The sequence below is a fragment of the Elephantulus edwardii genome, unplaced genomic scaffold, assembly GCF_000299155.1.
Source record: "Elephantulus edwardii isolate Elephantulus edwardi_28Jun2011 unplaced genomic scaffold, EleEdw1.0 scaffold00246, whole genome shotgun sequence".
Lineage (NCBI taxonomy): Eukaryota > Metazoa > Chordata > Mammalia > Macroscelidea > Macroscelididae > Elephantulus > Elephantulus edwardii.
This window is the reverse complement of record NW_006399996.1, coordinates 2803589-2822133: the sequence shown is the minus strand read 5'-3', so window position 1 is coordinate 2822133 and position 18545 is coordinate 2803589. Positions and strand designations below refer to the sequence as shown.

The 18545-nt window shown below is 50.0% G+C and overlaps 4 protein-coding genes across 4 annotated transcripts in view; 1 reads left to right on the top strand and 3 right to left on the bottom strand.

The window, feature by feature from the left end:
* Positions 1–8059: 8059 nt before the first annotated feature.
* LOC102865758 (cytochrome b5 domain-containing protein 1-like) lies at positions 8060–9610 on the bottom strand. Its single transcript, XM_006899141.1, has 4 exons — positions 9451–9610; positions 9288–9364; positions 8951–9169; positions 8060–8290 (listed from the first exon to the last, which is right to left on the bottom strand). Exons 1-4 carry the CDS (start codon positions 9608–9610, stop codon positions 8060–8062), a joined length of 687 nt encoding a protein of 228 aa, XP_006899203.1.
* Positions 9611–10390: 780 nt separating this feature from the next.
* Positions 10391–11133, top strand: NAA38 (N(alpha)-acetyltransferase 38, NatC auxiliary subunit). The gene is made up of 3 exons (XM_006899140.1): positions 10391–10471; positions 10656–10839; positions 11021–11133. Exons 1-3 carry the CDS (start codon positions 10391–10393, stop codon positions 11131–11133), a joined length of 378 nt encoding a protein of 125 aa, XP_006899202.1.
* Positions 11134–11960: 827 nt separating this feature from the next.
* On the bottom strand, positions 11961–12543 carry TMEM88 (transmembrane protein 88). The gene is made up of 2 exons (XM_006899138.1): positions 12331–12543; positions 11961–12235 (listed from the first exon to the last, which is right to left on the bottom strand). Exons 1-2 carry the CDS (start codon positions 12538–12540, stop codon positions 11966–11968), a joined length of 480 nt encoding a protein of 159 aa, XP_006899200.1. The 5' UTR covers positions 12541–12543; the 3' UTR covers positions 11961–11965.
* Positions 12544–14059: 1516 nt separating this feature from the next.
* The window catches only part of KDM6B (lysine (K)-specific demethylase 6B), a 7946-nt gene continuing 3460 nt past the window's right edge, over positions 14060–18545 (bottom strand). Inside the window, exons 9-21 of the mRNA XM_006899139.1 lie at positions 17805–18545; positions 17578–17704; positions 17354–17459; positions 16334–16539; positions 16160–16224; positions 16007–16078; positions 15753–15901; positions 15510–15624; positions 15233–15420; positions 14917–15058; positions 14428–14554; positions 14175–14345; positions 14060–14083 (exon numbers count right to left, since the gene is read on the bottom strand). The exon at positions 17805–18545 is cut by the window's right edge and continues 18 nt beyond it. Coding sequence (XP_006899201.1) covers positions 14060–14083; positions 14175–14345; positions 14428–14554; positions 14917–15058; positions 15233–15420; positions 15510–15624; positions 15753–15901; positions 16007–16078; positions 16160–16224; positions 16334–16539; positions 17354–17459; positions 17578–17704; positions 17805–18545 — 2233 coding nt within the window. The remainder of the gene's footprint in view (positions 14084–14174; positions 14346–14427; positions 14555–14916; positions 15059–15232; positions 15421–15509; positions 15625–15752; positions 15902–16006; positions 16079–16159; positions 16225–16333; positions 16540–17353; positions 17460–17577; positions 17705–17804) is intronic.

The following is an 18545-nucleotide window of genomic DNA, read 5'->3' as shown; positions in this document are numbered from 1 at the left end:
GCCCCGCTTCCTTCCACTAGGCCAACGTAGCTCTCTCTTGGTCGTCGTCATTGTTATTGTTGTTTAATGCTGTTGAGTCGTAGACGACTCATAGCGACCCTATGAATGACGTAATACATCTTTTAATTTCCTGGCTGCTGGTGCCAAGAGTGTTGACTGTGGATCCAAGCAACCAAAACTGTGAACAATCTCAATCTCTTCACTGTCCATCATGATGCTGCCAATTGGCCCAGTGATAAGAATCTTTGTTTTTTAGGGCATTATTTTTATCGTAGGAGTATGCAATAAGGGTTGCAGAGTGGATTATATTTGGGGGTAGGAGGTGGGGTTTGGGGAGGTGCGGGGGGGATTGTGTACCAATGAGGGAGTTTTTCTTTTGCTTTTCAAGGAGAGGAGCAAACGGGGGGGGGGGGGGTTTGTGCGGGGAGAAGGGTGCAACAATGAATGAATGGAATTCCAAAATCTCTGTAGATGTTCATTGAAATGAAAAATAAACAACCTAAATTTATAAAAAAAAATATCAAACACAAACAAACTTCCTTTTACACAATAAAGACCTATTCTTTCTGTTTTCATTTAAAAAAAAAGAATCTTTGTTTTCTTGACATTAAGTCTCAATCCATACTGAAGACTGTAGTCCCAGACTTTCCACAGCAAGTGCTTCAGGTCCTCTTCAGTTAGATAAAGATTAATTCAAATTCCAAATATTGTATTATTTTTCCACAACTTAATTTTCACTTACTCTTGCTGATAAGTTATAAAGAGGCTGGCCTACCAATGTCATATCTGAGTGGTCTCCTTAAATTGAACTCTTAGGGGCTGGGTACACCAAAATTATCCTGATGTCATGACTTGGGATTATGGTCACACAATGAAGCCCTCACTCAGCTCTAAAGTACCTCCTTATCAAAATATGAGAAAGTGGGGTAAAATGTGTCAGGCTAGGAAAAAACAACTGAGGGAGCTCTGGTGGCCTACTGGGTAAGGAGTTGTGCTGCCAAGCTAAAGACACATAGTTCGAATCAACCAGCTGCTCCATGAGATAAAGATGGACAATCTCCTATCTTGTGATATGTTGTTGTTGTTGTTTAATGCTGTCGAGTCATAGACGACTCATAGCGACCCTATGAACGAACACAGCCTCTGAAAATCCACTGGAGAATCAGCTATGTAGGTTCCAACTTGATGGGAATGAGAGAGAAAGGATGAGTAATAAACTTAGCCCCAAATAATTTAGGAAGTTCTACCATGGTCTTTTCAATTCCTTGCTATATATCTAAGAGATGGACCATGAAGAACTATGAAAGAATACAAATCAATGTCTTTGAGTTGTGGTGTTGGAAAAGAGCACTGACTATCCCAAGGATTGCAAAAAGACCAGAAAGATAAATCTGTGAGAAAGTGCAGCCAGAGTGTTCAGTGTTCCTTGAAGGCAAAGATGAGGAAGTTTTGTCTCACATACTTTGGGCATGTTGCAAGGAGGGACATCATGTTTGGAAAGGTGAAGAGTCAGCAAAGAAGACCCTCAATGGGATGGATTGACACAGAGATATGCCAGAGTTGATGATGATGGCACAGGATAGGACAGGGTTCAGACCTGTTGTTCACAGAGTTGCTATGAGTCACACTCAATGGCAGGGACACAGTCAGTATACATCAGATGGAGGCAGGAACCCAATAATGACAGTATATTGTTAATTTTGAGGGTCTTTATTGTTATTTCTGTACATATGTGCACTATTTGAGGGGGAGTTGGGCCATTTTGAAAACCTTATAAATTTTAGCACCTTTCTCTAAAATAATACTTATCTATATATAGCCCACGTTTTCAGTCCTTAATAGATTCACAAACGAGGATTCATTCCCTGGTATTGTCTCGCTTTCCTCCATCTCTCCAGTAGGTGGGGTTGTAGCACTGTTTGCATTAGAATTCCATGGTTATGTGAGGGTTCTGTTGTATGAAACGAAGGCTGATGAGGAATTAGAACCATTAGGATTTACTTGACTTATGCTTTAGGTCTAGATGTTCTCAGAAAGGTATAGTCTTCATTAAAGCCATTTGTAAAGGTAACTTAGCAGCCCGTCTAGTGACATTTTTTCTAGTGGGGATGACAGTTCACTGGTTATTTCTTATTGTGCATGTTATACAGAGTCACTGTACCAGAAGGAATTGGCTGACATAGAATTTCACGAAATAACTTATGATCAAGAGCCTGTGGTGAAGAAGGAGGAAGTTCAAGTTGCTCTGAAAGAACTGGCAAAAAACAAGGCTCCAGGATTTGATGGTATAACAATTGACATATTTAAACAATCAGACGCTGCCCTGGATATGCTAAGTTGTGCCAAGAAATCTGGAGGACAGGCAGCTGGCCAACTGACTGGAAGAGATCGATATATGTTCCCATTTCAAACAAAGGTGACTCAGAAGAGTGCAGAAATTATTGAACAATATTGTTAATATCACATGCAAGCAAGATTCTGCTGAAAATTATCCAAAAATGACTGGAACAGCACATCAAACGAGAACTGCCAGATGTGCAGGCTCAGTTTAGAAGAGGTCATGGTACTTGGGATATTATAGCTAATGTTAGATGGATCTTGGCAGAGAGGAATGTCTATCTGTGCTTCATTGACTATGCAAAAGCCTTTGTGTGGATCACAACAAGCTGTGGCTGACTCTGAGAAGAATGGGAATCCCAGAACATTTGATTGTGCTTATGTGAAACCTATACTTGGACCAAGAGGCAATCATCAGAACAGAGCAAGGAGATGCTGCATGGTTCAAAATTGGGATGGGCATCTTCCAGGGATGCCTTCTGTCTCCATACCTTTTCAATCTGTATGCAGAACAGATCGTCCAGGACACTGGGCTATAAGAGGTGGAATGTGGCATCGGGATTGGTGGAAGATTTATCAACAACCTGTGTTATGCAGATAAGATAACCCTGTTTGCTGAAACTGAGGAGGACCTGAAGCTCTTGCTGCAGAAGGTCAAGGACTGCAGCTTTCAATATGGATTGAAGCTCAGCATCAGGAAAACAAAGATTCTCACCACTGGACCAATTTGCAGCATCAGTATGGATGATGAAGAGATTGAGATAGTTAGCCGTTTTAGTTTATTTGGCTCCACAGTCAAGACTCTTGGTACCAGCAGCCAGGAAATCAAGAGACAAATTGCATTGGGAAAGTCTGCTGTCAGAGACCTCTCCAGAGTACTGAAGAGCAACGCTGTCAGGCTGGAGACTAAGGTGCCCCTGAGCTGGGCTATAGTCTTCGCAGTTGCATGCTATGCATTGGAGAGCTGGACAGTGACTAGAGATGACAGAAAGAGAATTGATGCCTTTGAGCTGTGGTGCTGGAAAAGAGTGTTGAATATACCATGGACTGCTAGGAAAACAAACAAGTTTGTCCTAGAGAGGGTGAATCCAGGCTGCTCCTTGGAGGCAAGGATTCTGAAGCTTCGTCTGACATACTTTGGGCATGTTACAAAGAGGGACCAGTCCTTGGAGAGGGACATCATGTTTGGGAGAGCAGACAGGACAGTGCAGGAAAGGAAGACCCTCAATGAGATGGATCCATTCAGTGATTGGGGTAGTGGGAGTAGGTGTGTCAGAGACACTGAGGTTGGCACAGGATAGAGCAGGGTTTAGGCCTCTTGTACGTAGGATTGCTAAGAGTTGCAAGTGACTTGATGGCACATAACAACAACAGTGATGTCCTATTGAAAGTTTTTGGTAAGATGCTTATTTTTATAGTGCTAATAATTCTGAGCTCTCTTAACAGTTTTTGTTGACTTTGAGAAGAAATAAGGAAAATGCTAGCTATTGCTACTGTTATTTATTTTTGATGGAATATTCTTCAAAGTTGTACAGCACTCTTCTGTTTGCTGTGGAGCTGACCCTTGTGCCATTAGGGGTCAAATGTCATAATGACTGCCCTTGGTGGACAGTGTTTGGTGGCGCACCCAATTTTAAGACAGGTTTGGAAGCAGGAGTGGCATCCACTTCCTAAACCACGTGCCTCTGGAAACTCTATGAACCTGGAGAAATGATGATGGTTATAGAAAGGCCCTTTGTTCATAGGGTCACTCTGAGTCGTCCTCAACTCGACGGCAATGAACAACAACATAGTACACGTATACACATACACGTATTTGAAAACTGTTTCAGGAGGGCCTGGTTAAGAATCTAACTGTGACTTGCTATCTGAAGGTAGAAGTTTTCATTTTCATACATTGGTTTCTTTTCCACATATTGGTTTGTTTTACTTTTTTATGTGTGTAAGTTTTACTGCAAGGAGTAGGCAAGCTTTCTGCAAAGTCTGGGGAATTGAGACGATTTTTGCCTCAATATTCTCCCTTATGCACATGTAGGACCCACACTTGAGTGAAGTATTTGCCAGCTGAGATCTTTGAAGCAACAATTTGCTAAGGACAGAAAACTTTCCTTTCTATATTCACCTCCTCCAAACAGCTCACTGTAAGAGGACTTGCACCCTATTTTTACATTCTGTTTACATTCTAGTTTGTAGGGCAAGGCATTATTTACATACACCTCAAGCAAACATCTAACTTTGGACCATTAAGAGAATGACAGTTAAGAGATGAAGGCAGAGCCTAAGAAAACTTTATCTTTTTTTTTTTTTAATTTTGTGTGTGTGTACCGTCAAATTGGATCTGACTGGTACAGGAGGCAATTGTTCCTCCTTCTTCAGCAGAGCATCTGGTGGATTTGAACCACGCACCTCTGGGATTGCAGTGCAGTTTCCTGCCACTAGGCCACCAGAGCTCACCAAGTCTTTATTTCTTTATCACTCCGGTGTTTCATCCCACACGCATCCACATCTGAAATTGAAGCTGTCTTCCTGTCCTGTTTTTCTTTTTCAAACTGGACTTTTGTTGATATGTTCTTGCGAAAGAAAATCAAAAGCAGGCATAAGCCCAATGCTAACAGAACGTGGTTGTGTGGTTTTTCCTATTCTCTGAACCTTCCTTCCCCACTATAACCTCAAAGGGCCATTATTTTCACAAAGGGTCTCCCTCCTCTGGGGCCTCTGGCTGACTCTCCAGGCGATGATAGCCACCTGGTGGTCATATGTGAGAACAACATGTGAGAATCTCTTACAAGAACTTTAGTTGTTACATTGAGTCCAGGACCAACTCACAGTTGAACTTCCAGAAACTGTACCACCGTTGAGGACGTTGCCCACCTTCCTTCTGCAGAGCAGCTAGTGCATTTGAACCATGTGCTCCTGGTTGGACAGCGCAACTCCGTACTTAACTAGAGTTCCGTTTGAGAGCGTAAACCAAGTAAATTTTACTCATGGAAAGATGTGGAGCAAGGAAAGAGAGACCTATATATTGAGATGGCAACCAGGCTACAGTCATCCTGTTTCTCTTAGACCCACCTTGTCTCCATGGATACAACACCCTGTTTGGTAGTGACTACAGACACATGAATTCGCTTAACATTTCAGTTCATTCACGCAAAAATTTATTGAACAGCAACATTGTGTGCCCAGCACCAGGCATACAGCAGTAAGCAGGATGCACAAGACCTCTGTCCTCATGAGTTTACAATAGGGCAACCAATCACTTCCATAGTTAAAAGAAAAATATTACAGTTAGCATGTGCTCTGAGCAGAAATTGCATGGTGCACAGAAAAGAAAACCCTTCCATGAGATGAACTGACACAGTGGCTGCAACAAGGGTCTAAGCATAGTAAGAATTTCCAAGGATTAACTGGGGCATGGGGGTGGGGAGAAAAATGTGCAACAATGAATGACTGGAAATCGAAATTTTCTGGAAACTTTTGTTAGAATACCAATGTTTTTTTAAAAAAAATAAATTCCAAGGATGGTCCACGGTCAGGCAGGGCTTTGTTCTGTTTGGCAGAGAGTCTCTAGGACTTGGGGAATACTTGATGGCACCTCGCAGAAAGAAAAGACTTAACAGAGACTCTTGCTGTTGCCACAAGTTAGCATTAACTCAAAGACAACTGGATTTTTTTCTAGTTCTTGATCTAAGACTAGTAAGTCAGAGACAGCCTCCCTGAGGAAGAAACATTCAGGCTGAGCTTGGTGAAGAGTGGAGGGGACAGCCTAAGTCAAGGCTAAAACAAGGCATATAAGGAACAAAAAGCCAGCCCATATGGCCAGAGCATAAGGACCAAGAGGACTGGGAGGGCGTGGGATAGCCACAGTAGGCAGGGCTTGAATTATGCGTGATCTTAGATTTAGGAGACTTTATTCCAAAAACCACTGGAAGTTACTGAGGAATCTGAAGCAGAAAAGTTTCATAATTGTACTTGTTTTGCAAAGATCCCTCTGACTCGTGTGTGTGTGTGTGTGTGTGTGTGTGTGTGTGTGTGCGCGTGCCAAAGAGGAAATGGGAAGATTCCAGAGAAATATAAGCAAGAGTTGTGGTGGCTTGGTGGCAAGAAGATGATTCCAGAGGCATTTTGGAGGTGGGATCTGCTTGGAGTATAACTGGGTGTGTGGGGAAAGGGATGTGGTTCTGGCAAAAAGTTCTGAAGTAGGGGACTGTAGGAAGGGCAGGTTAGGACAGGACACTGAATGCATCCTGTAGACACAGCCTTGAAGCAGTTCATAGAACCGTTTACTACAGTTCTCAGATAATTTAGGGCTGAAAGGAGCAAACAAGATGCACATGAACAAATGCTTAGTTAATTAATCATCAAAATGATTGCTTCACATAATTCATGGATTTCTGGATTACATGGAATGGAAGGAAAGCTCTCTGCCCCACACTGAGATCAGATGCTGCTGAAGCCAATATATTACCTTTGTTTATACCTCTCACAGACCCTCAGAAAACTCCCAAGATTACCAGATCTGGCCACTGACCTCAGTGGTCTCTTTGGTCATCAGAAGAGTTTTCTGACTTACTTGGCTCCTCTGTATAACCCTCTCAAGCCACACTTTCAGTCACCAACTTGCCAGCACAACTCTGTCTTCCTCACCTTCCCCAAGGAGCACAGGCTCATCCTGAAAGGATTGTGCTACTTGGCTGCATTTTGCTCCCCCATCCAAAGCATCCCCAATTGGTTTTTTTTTCCTCCCAAGAGCACATACTCACCCTTTGCTCAAAAAGTCATAGGAAAGTTTTTACTGTGGGCTAACTTACAGCCTCAAAATATTCATTGCTAGCTAACACTTACCCTCCCTTTACCCTCTGCCACTGGAGAATTCAGCTCTTATTCAAAGACTAACACTACAAAAAGAAGACTGGCTGACCACATAACAGGGCTCTATTGGGCACCTGGCCTAGGACATTCGTATCCAAAATACTTGGTCCAAGAGCAGTGACTACAAATATTGGCAGGAATTAATACTTGAGGAAGTCCTTTACATTGAGAAGAAAAAGGGCTCTGGAGTTGGAACAGATTTAGGTTTACAACGGGACTCTATGATTACTAACTAGTGTGCCTTTGTGCTATTATATATATTTCTGGGCTTCAGAAGATAAATGTTAAATACTGGTGGTTTTGTCCAACTTATTGGGTGGATGTGTTAAGAAGGATTCAGAAAACAATTAACATGCTATCTAGCTTGAATTATCTAGGAACCACTTTCTTTATTCTCCTAGGGCTTTAGTTGCCAAATACTAGTCTAGAAGGAAGCTAAGCCAGTTTTGTACAGTCAGTCATATACATTTCCTGTTCTTACCTTATCAGTTCTGTCTTCCTGAGGCCATTCTGTTATTTCCAGCATTACTAAAGTCTTCAAATTCTCAGCCCTACACAGGGCTTCTCTTATTGTCAAAAAAAGCCTGCCCAAGCTCTGACACTTTCTTCTATATCATTCTAATCTTCAATTCCTTAAATCATTAAAAATTAACTACACAATTCACTTCTACTCATCTACCCAATTTTCTCAAAGCAAACTGTAACAAAGCTGGGGAAGAGGACCTCTTCTGAACCAAACAGGCCAGTTCCCAGAAAGGAATTATATGTCAAGACACTCCAACTCACCCCCCCCCCTTTCTTTCAGAACACAGAAATAGCCAAACTCAAAATATGCCTTAACACATATCCTTCCTTATAGCTCAGTGAGGTCATCATTGAAGTAGAGCAACAATGCAGGTGTGTAAAGTGTACTGTCCATGTTGAGCAAGTCAAATTCTTCATCTTCATCTCCGATCCCGTTCTCCTGCAGGGTACTACCCATTTTCAATTCTTTCCCTTCATACTTCCACGTGTAGCTGGCAGCATGTGCGTTAAAGGGGAGATAGCGGTGTAGGATTTCCCACAATGATTCCTGGGCTCCGACCTGAAGAAGATGGAAGCACCTCACTCCTAGAATTCTGAATAGAACAGAAACCCAGGCGAAACTAAGGCCAAGATTCCTGGGGATGATTGGGATCAGAGTGCTTCCTTGTGGAAACGCCTATCTTCTTGACAGCCAATTCTAATAGGGTCAAAGCCCCTCTGGACTTCACCCTCACAATTACTCTCTCGGTCTCATTACCATTGAGAGGGTTCCAGTGCACAGCTGACCCTCCAGCGCTGTAATAGATTTCCAAATTTCCAACGCTGTATATCGGTTTTCGAGATTGCAAATCTCACAAATCGCACGGGAAGAGACTGACCATCTGCAGCGCAACTCTCTGTGACTAGCTCCCTACCCTGAGCTCCCTACTCTCACAATAGGACGGTCTAATAGGAAAGGCCACCAGCTGCTGTCTAAAATACAGCACGTAAGAGCTTTCCAGGACCCTCACCACCAAGATTCATTAGTGCTACGCTTGCTCTATGAAGACCCAGACACTGTTACTCCAGGAATTCCTGCCCCTGGGACGTAGGTAGTAACCCCTAAAATGTGGAAAGAAAAAAAAAAAAAGCAGCAGCAATACCCCAGGGTTATGGAGAGCTGATGTCCAAGAGGTCTGCTGAGACTCCCTCTAAGCTGCCCCCAGCCACCAGTTCTCACCTCCAATGTGTGCTCCTGCGAAGTGAGTGTGTTAATGATGCGGATGTGCCGGGTCTTCTCGGACAGCTGCCCTATCTCATAAAGCGACCCCTGCCACCACGGCTTCCCGAAATCATTGGCCCAGTCCGAACGAGGTAGTTGAGGAGGGACGTGCAAGAAGCGACCCCGCGGAGTACGGTACCGCAGAGCGCCGGTCAGAGGATCTATGTGCTTGCAGAGCTTTAAAGCAGAGTAGGGGAGTAGAAGGCAGCACTCACTGTCACCCACCCAGGCTTTGCCGTCCCACTTCTGCTCTCTAGCTCCCCTCCCCAAAATCCCAGGTTCCAGCCGAACTCACGTCTCTGGTCTTTGGATCAAACCAGTGGCTGATGTCCTGGCCTGCAACTTCCAAGATGGGTTTCAGCAGCAGATCTCCTGGGAAGGAGCAGCGCTGTCACTGACCACCCCCAAATCAGGTACCCCCCAAAAACCCAGGCCCCGGGCCAACGTGCGGCTCTTACCTTTGTACTTCTGTGCCAAAGGCGTTAGATCATACACGTAACCCAGGTAAGACACCCAGAGGTCCTCCGGCAGGTTGTGTTGGGCCACCTCCGCCGGCGTGAAAAAGCGACGCCGGAAAGATTCAAAGTTAGGTCCAGTCACTAGCCCCCGGCGTAGCATGCCTGTAGTTTTGCTGGCCATCTGCTCTTCGATGGTTTCTGCTTCTCAACAAACTCTTAAAACTACATCCTCCTCTAGGTACAGAAGCTAAGAGGAGCGCGTTTACCCGCTGACATGGAAACCATTGTCCTTTCCCGGCCACCGTAGGGTGTTATCAAATATTGCGTCGGCGGGAAGAGGGCTGCAAGTGTTCTCGGGAAATGTGTTTCTGTTAATGTGGCACTTACAACTACACAGGAAAATCTAAGCCTGTCACCAAGGAGTAGATTCCGACTTACAGTAATGAGATTGACATTCTGGTGAGGCAGAGTTAAAAAAGGGCAGAGGGTTGTGAAAGAAGGTAGTCTCGTTAAACTCAAGGGTTCTTAAAAGATGCCTAAAGTGTAGTGGCGGCTAACTCAGCAGTTCAGCTCAGCTAGCGGCTCTAGTGAAACATGGGCAGTCTTCTCCTGTAAAGATTTACAATGAAGGGCTGCTATCTGAATCGACTCGATCGTAATGGGGGTTTTTTAGGAGATGAGGGGGGCGAGTGAGGGAGTCAGAATTAAAAATCATTATGAAAGTAGACATACAGTTCTCGCGATATTTTAAGACACTTCGGTCTCGGCCACAGCTCCGGGAAAAACCCAGAAGCTCGCGAGATCTCCGCCTTTGCCGAGGGAACTAGCAGGAGCAGTAATCTCGCGAAAGGAATAGAAGTTGGGAGCGCTCGCGAGATCTTGCTGCTGAACCCGAAGATTCTCAGAAACTTGAAGGGGCCCAAGGAGGCCCCCTCATCAAATGGCCGCAGCTGGGCCCACCATGCTACTACGAGAAGAGAATGGCTGTTGTAGCCGGCGTCAAAGCAGCTCCAGTGCTGGGGTTAGCGTGGGCTTGGGTTCTGGGATTGAGGGGTGGACGGGTAGCAAGATGGGAGTACGAGGGAACTGCAGCTCCCAGCAGCCTCTGGGCTCCGAGTGAGCGCCCCGCGGGCTGCCGGGAGCGGTGGTTGTGTGGGCCGGCCGCCTTGGCCTCTTGGTCTGAGCGCGTGCCCTTCCCCGCTCAGGACTTGGATGGGGAGCGCGATGACTCGCCTGCTGCGCGCGCTCGGCAGCAGCTTGAAGCGTTGCTTAACAAGACAATGCGCATTCGCATGACAGACGGGCGGACACTGGTCGGCTGTTTCCTCTGTACCGACCGGGACTGCAATGTCATCCTAGGCTCGGCCCAGGAGTTCCTCAAGCCATCGGGTCAGTGCGCGGGAAATGCACACCCTCCCGGGGAACGCGCGGGGCCTGATACGAGGCATTTCCGTCTCTCCCTTAGTTGCACTCTTGGGGTTTTTTTGTGGGGGGGACTTGAAGTCGTGGTGCAGAAGGGGCAGGACCAATCCCCTGATCCGCCTCCCTGATCCTCCGACCTTCTTTCCAGATTCCTTTTCTGCGGGGGAACCCCGTGTGCTGGGTCTGGCAATGGTTCCCGGACATCACATCGTTTCTATTGAAGTGCAAAAAGAGAGCCTGGCGGGGCCCCCTTATCTCTGACTACGGGTCGCGTATGCCTCTCAGACTCCCATTAAACTTGTGACTGAAGTGCCCCGTGTCTTTCTGTAGCCGGGACTGGGATTGCACGCCCACCCCTAGAGGACAGGTTGTCTTGGGCCATCCCGGACGTCAGGGGTGCCAGGTTGTCCCCAGACTCGGAAGAGGCGTAGGAGCTGGCCGAGCTGGGAACACGCGCTCCTCTGCCGACCCCCGCATCGGCCCTCCCCCACGGCTGCTGCAGAGGGGGCGGGGGGTATCATCTTGCTCCGGAAAGCCCATTGTTTCCCTCTCCGGCTTGGCGACACCGAGTTCCTCTGAGCTGAGGTCAGGGAACAAGCTTAGGTCCCCAAGGGGAGCAGGGCTGGAGGCTAAGGCTGAGCCTCTCCACTGCTCCTCTGGTTGGGTTCTGCTCAGGAAGAGCCTGTGATGCGATAAGGGCCGCCGCAGGCCGCGCGGATGCTCCACCGTGGGTGCCGCCCTCCCCCACCCGCTTCCTGCCCCTGGGCACCGGGCGGAGATACTGCAGCTCCTTCGATCACGGGCGTGCTCGCGGCACCAATTCTTTATTGATTCAGCTTCCCGCCCCCCTTAACTGCTGGAGGTTTTACTTGAGCAAAGACGGCACCGCTTTGCACTGTCAGTGTCGGGGAGGGGGAGGTGTGCAGGGTCCAGCCCAGACATTGAGGTTTCAGGAGTGGGGAGGGGGCAAGGTGGGTTTTCTGGAGCGGGCCAGCTTTTAACAAGCACTGAGTTCACAGTTTCTGCATTTCCATGGAGATGCGTTGGCGACCGGCCAGGCTGGAGTGGGGTGGGGGGCCGCCGGAGTTGGTTCTCAAACCCAGACCTTTCCTGATGTGGGAAGGGCCTGGGTCCCCGGTGGGGTTCGGGGCTGGCGCGATGGCGGGCCGGGCCGCCGCCGGTAGAGGGCTCGACTGTAGGGCACGAGGCAGTCGGCCAGGCGGAGGCGCAGGCACAGGCGGCGGTAGCTGGCGAGGGCCAGTACAAGCAGAGGCACGAGGAGCAGGAAACCGGTGACCAGCAGGGCGGTGAAGCCCGGATCTCTCAGGTGCGCGGTGCAAGGGGGTGCCTGGGAGCGCAGGAACTGCGGGGAGAGGGCGGTGTGAGGCCCGCGCCAACTCGGGCCGGCCGTGCACCCACACCCACCGGCCCCTGTGCACAGCACGCCGTTTAGCTCACCTGAGAGTGGCATAGGAAGCCGAAGCCCAGCATGGTGACAGCGGGGAGCAGGATGGTCCCCAGCACCAGCGCCAGCAGGAGCAGGTTGAAAGCAGCCACTAGCAGGTTTTGGGCCGTTACCAGCACAGCGCAAGCCCAGCAATCCAGGGGATCCCGGGGCTCCGGGCTGCCGCTGGGTACCGCTCGCTGCGCCCCCGGGACTTCCGCCATGGCCCGCCTTGATTCCCGCCCGCCTGGCCCGCGGCCCTTATAGCCCTCTTTCCTGCCCCTCCCCCGTCCGGCCTCTTCCCACCACCGCCCCCTTTATCCTGGAATGCGGCTCTAGGATTACGCGCGCGCCCCCCCCCCCCATCCTGAGGAGCAGACCTGAGCTCTGGACATTCCTCAGGCCCCCACCCAGCCTGCCTCCACCCCGCGGGGTCTGCCTAGGCCTTACCCATCCATCACGGCCCAGCCGCCCTCCTCCCGGGCCTCCCTCCTATAACCAGCAAAACAGGACTTTTTTTCCACTTTTATTTTTAATATTAATAGTCTCACACAAAAATCACCGAAAATAGGGATAGGGTGGGAAGACCCCTCTGCCCCAGGGGCAGAGAGACAGTGCAGTGCGAAGGGGCGGGACTGTAAACCCCCCACCCCTCAGCAGCCCCAGCGTGGAGGAGCCAAAAACAATCAAAGGAAATAAAGCCCCAGAAGAAACGCGCCTAGGGTGCCCCTGCCCTGGGGGGACATGGCCTTAGGCTGTTTCACACTTAAAACAAGTACATGTTTAAAATTGGCTGCCGGGGCTGGGAAGGATAGGGTTCCTTTTCCTCATAGTTCTTTCTTTAAAACTTTTAAAATTTTTTATTTTATTATTATTTTTAATTTTTTATTTTTTTTTTTACAAAATACCATTTCAGTTCCCACTTCTTCCCCTACAGTACAGGAGCCGCTCACCCTCAGGCGGGGTTGGGGTCGGATCAGGAGTGGGGGGGACTGGTCGAGAAAGTGCAGGATGTAGGGGAGGGGAGCGGGTTTGAGCACCATGAGAACCGGCTGGAGCCGCGGGCGGACGGGAGCCGGACGGGCCGGGCCGGACACTGGGCGCAAGGAGGGCCCGGCAGCAGGCGGTCCCAGGAGGGGTGGGCAGATGGCTTAGGGGTGCGGGAGGTCGGGTTTTCCCAAAAATGAATAAATAGAGGTGAGTGGGACTGTTATAAATTAAAAACCAAAAGAAAAAAAACAGAAAATATAAATCATAACCAAGTGGATAAAGAGACATGTACAGGGGTCACAACTAGCACTGGAAGTAAAAACGAAGGATTTGGGGGAGGGTAAAGCCCATAGAAAGAATCTCATTAAAAACCTCGGCTGCCATAACGTCTATGTATATACACGAGCCGCGTGCGCGGGCGGGCGGCTGGCAGGCGTGAGGGAACCCGTATGTGACCCCCGCCGCCGCCGGAGCCTGGTTCTTGTGTCTGTTTGCTAGAAAGGCCAAAGTCGGTGAGGGTAGGCGCTGGCGGGCTAGGGGCTGCCAACCCCCTCCCCGCCTCCCATTTTTTTTCTTTTTCCTATTTGTTTAAAAAAATTTTTTTTAATAAATTAAGTGAGGGAGCTGCCAATGGGGCGGAAGGGCTGGGCCCGACCCCTTTCCTGGCCGAGGCAGGACCTAGGTCCAGCCCAGGCGTGTGCTGGTGGCCCCGCGGCGCCCTGCGAGGTGGGCAGGTGGGCGGGACGTCCGGCCTCATCGCGACGTGCTGGCGGGGGCCTGCAGAGGGTGGGGCAGGAGTGGAAGGCTCAGGGGACGGCGTGGGGACCACCCCACCACCCTGGCCGGGGCGCCTAGGCTCTCTCCTCACCAGCGTAAAGGCATCATAGGCCTGCGCCAGCTCCTCAGTACGGTACTGCTCCAGCACCACCACGCCCTGCAAGCACGCGCTGCGGCGCCGGGCACAGCCCTCGCAGTGCACAAGGTATGTGTTGCGGTTGCCGTTCTCACTCGTCACGAAAAGGATGTTGAACACCTCCACCTAAGGCGTGAGGAGGTGGCGGTGAGAAGAGGTTGGCCATCTCGGCAAGGCAGCGTGACTGGAGGGAAGGGGAGGGACTCACATCGCACTCATTGCAGTAGTAGGCGGGCTCATCCTTGACCCGGCCCTGGTAAGCAATTTTCTTCCCTGCCCGCACTAGGCTCTCCCGCTGCACCTGGCAATGTTTCATGGACTGCAGGAGGCAGAACCTGGGGGGGATAGGTACTGGTTAGGTAAGGCTGCCAGCAGGAGGGCAGAGGGGGAGCAGGCCCGGAGCTGGAGCAGATGGGGTGAGGGCACAGCCACTAGAGATCTCAGTTCTGTCGTAACCCTTCCCCCCCAGAGGCCTCTGTTAATCCCTGTCCTGGGTTCTCAAAGCATTTCAGGGCTCTGACACTGTTGAAATTTAACTTATTTTAAAATTAACAGCACTAAGAGAACAATGTTTGCGATTTTGTTAGCCTCCTTCACGTAGTACTCTGCACACTGTTCCCCACAGCCAGCCAGGAGGGAGATTTGGATAGAAAGGGAACCACTGGCAATATGAACTCCCCACCAGTAAGATCCTTACTTGATCATCTTGAACAAGTCTGGGTCGCTGATTTTGACAGTTCGAGCCACGTTCCAGGACACGTGAATCATGGGCACAATGGACTTGACATTCTTCACCTCATTCCACTCATACCGTTCCAAGGCCAGCTGGTACTGATAGGCTGTGGATCACAAAAGTCACTACTGGGTTCTTGAACCTCCCCACAGCCACTTGGGAACAAGCCTCATCCCTCACAGCTGGGTCCCTCCAAGCCCAGGCAGGCTCCTATTTCATAACCCAAGGGCCTTCCCCTCACTACTGAATGGTTTGGCATCACTCCCAACCTCTCTCTCACCAGTGAGGGGCCCGACATTCCAGGCAATGTTGTTACACCAGCCAGTGGCCTGCACCCAGTGTACAGTCCCAGCGTTGATCCACACGAGGTCTCCTGGACGCTGCACAAAGCGGTACACAGGAATATTGGAGGCATAGAGATCATCCAGAATGGGCCACCAGGAGCCTGTCAGATAGTCCACGCCGTGCCTGCCAAGTAGCAATTGGATCAGGAGGGAACTTGGGGACCAAGGGATGGATGGGTGCAGTGGTGCATCTGGCAGGGGCATGGTGCTTACCGGTCGCAGAAAGCGCTAATAGTCTCCCAGTAGTGCTCGTGCACTGCGAACCACTCACAGTCGCCTGGGCCGATGTTGATATTAACAGAGCAGAAATTGTTGTTCTCTTGGTGGCCTGCGGGGGGCAGCAGAGAACTGCATGGCCAGCACCTCTCTGAAACCTGCCTCTCACCCCTCCTTGGCTGACCACAGAGGCAGCCTTCCAGTGCTTTCTGTACCATTGGGAAGGCACTGAGAGCCTACCTGGTGTTCGGCTGCCGGGGACCTTCATGTATAGCTGTACTGTATTCATGCCCAGGATGGTGTGTCCCACGTGGCTCAGCATGTTGCCCGTGGACGTTACCCGCATGAAAGCAGGCAGCTTCAGCAGCTCCTGCAGCTGGGGCTTCCACCTGTGGTGAAGAAGGTGAAGCAAAGGTGTGAGGAGCCAGGGGGCCCAGGACTCCGCAAGCAGAACAGCGCTCACAACTGGCGGGCCTTCCTTCAGTCCCACTGACCGTTTAGCGTCAGACAGGTCAATATTGGTGCCAAACTTGATGATGTGATGGTTCTTCGGGTCTGCAGCGCTGCTGCTGGAGTGAAGAAAACACGAATTGGTGGGGAAACAAAGGGGAAGTAAGTGGTCGTAAAAAGAATGGGCAGAACAGTACCTCGGAGGGGTTCCTGTGGTGCTGTCCGGCTCTTCAGACTCCTCATCCTCACTTTCCTTCTCCTCCTGCTTGGTCAGAAAGGCAACCTGAGCTAGGTGAATTGGCTTCCAAGAGCCCTTCCACTATGCCCCCTGCCTCCAACTCCCCTTGTCCCTTCCTAGTCTTGCGTCTCACCTGCAGGGACTCTTGGAAGGATGACGCCTGGTACTGTGCGTACTTGGCAATGGTAGTGTGGGAACGGGAACTCTCACAGGGCCAGATCTGGCGTGTGCCCGTCAGGTCCCAGTTCTCATCTGAGGGCTGCTGCACCTGAGTGCGCACCTCCACGGTGTGCTCCCCGCTGGCCTCCACCAGCGTCTTGGTGGAGAAGAGTCCTAAGTCTGCAAGGGAGGGCCATGGAGGGCAGAGGGAGAAGATAAGGATGCCAACTTGACCATTCCCTTCTGACAACAAGCCCATGGCACAGCTCAGCCTAGGAGGACTAGGTGAAGACCCCAGCCCCTCATGAAGCTGAGGTTGATTCCAGGCCTTCACCTGTATCCTCAGTTGCCCCTTTATCACCCCAGCTGCTCCAAGTTTTGGCCTATCAAAGCCCTTAAGGGCGCATGAGGGGAACAGCACCTGGCACACAGTAAGCTCAATGAATGATAGATTCTTTTTTTTTTTTTCTCATTAAACTTGTTTTAATGGGTCTCAAAATTCTGTGACAAATTTTTGGTCAAGTTGTTTCCATTTAAAAAGTACTGATTTTAAAAACTAATTACTGGGTCAGACTAAACATTTAATCAAGGGCCTGCCTGTGCTTCAAATAATGTAGTAGGGAAGAAAGTGGCCATGATTTATAGTAGGACATGGGTATACGAGGAAACTAGGTCAAATTTTGTTTTCATGTTGTCTTCTACTTTTGCATGTATTTGAAATGTCATGGTTTTTTATTTTAAAAAGAGAAAACTCCAAGTTACTTTTTTCTTAATTGGTATATTACCAAAAAGACACTCTGGAGAGGAACAGAGGAAAAAATTATTAGGCTCCCTGGCCCAGTACTCCAAGCATTCCTCAGAGATGGCCTACAAAGACTCATGGAGAAGGGCTCCTGCCAGCCACTGTCCTGGATCTCAAGTGGGAAGCTCTCTGAATCTTAACACCACCCTCGTCAGTCCTCCCCACAATCTGAGCCCTGCACCCCTCACTCACTGAGCCGCAAGGAGCCTGCCAGGCCCCGGATCACAGTGATGGGATTTCGAGGGTCTGTACAAAACTGCAGCAGCACCGGAGAGAAGGCATCGCGTTTGCTCTCCAGCTGAGAGACAATCAGGAGAGACTAGAGTCAGAGCCTATCCCAGGGGAGGAGCTCCCAACTGCCTCAACTGTTCCAGAAGCCTCTGGGAAGAGGGAGCTCAAGTCAGCAGGCCACATACATAAATGCTGGGTGTGGGTGGATTGAGTTTTTCCCGGGGCAGCTTCTCCTCAGTGTTGATCTTCGGTTTCACTGACTGGGCAGAAGAAAGATAGGACTCTCGAAACTTCCCTTTTACCTTGGCATTCCTGTGGGAAGATAGAAAGGATTCAAACATTAAGGTTGGCAATAGGTGTGGACAAAGAGCCTATTCCCTAGGGGTCACCCGGAGAGATGGCCCCAACTCACTTGCTCGCTCGCACGACATCAGCTGCACAGTGGCTGATGGTGAGGTCCGCCATTCGCAGTCGTCGTTCCTCCACCTCAGAGGCGATAAAAGTCTCCTTGTCACCACTTTCTACTTTGATGAGCCGGATCTTCAGCTCTTTTGGGGGCCCCTCACTAAGGGAGCGAAGCTTGAGCATGTCAGCCCGGCTGACACCCGGTGGCCCTGGAGCTTCCTCCTGAGCCTTCTTCCCGGGGACTGGGGCTGGTGGAGGTGTGGACTGGGCAGAGGGGGCAGGAGCTAGTGAGGGAGCAGGAGGTGTGGGTGGCTTGGCCTTGGAGGCCCCACTCAGCTCAGGTCGGGTCTTTTCACGTCCCTGGATCTCCTCACTCTGCAGGTCCAGGTTCCCCAGCACCCTGCGGCTTTTTTCTTTGGGGGCTTTGGCCTTGGTCTTAGCCTTGGCCCTGCCCTCACGAGGCCGCCGACCCACACTGTCCTTACAAGCCCGCCTGTGCCACCGATGTTCCTTCTGGTGCTCCTTCTGTCTCCGCTTGCTGCTGCCTGGCCCCGGTGCCACCCCCCCACAACCACTCTCCTCCTTGGCCTGGACAGGAGAGGGTAGCCGTTCAGTCCCACTGTCTGCTGGCTGTGCTATGTCCACTGGATCTGCGGTGCTCCGGCCTACCCGCTCCACAAGGGTCTCACAAGCCCGGCTGATTTCTTCTAGCACCTCGGACTCAGAGCGGGCAGGGGGCAGTGGCAGG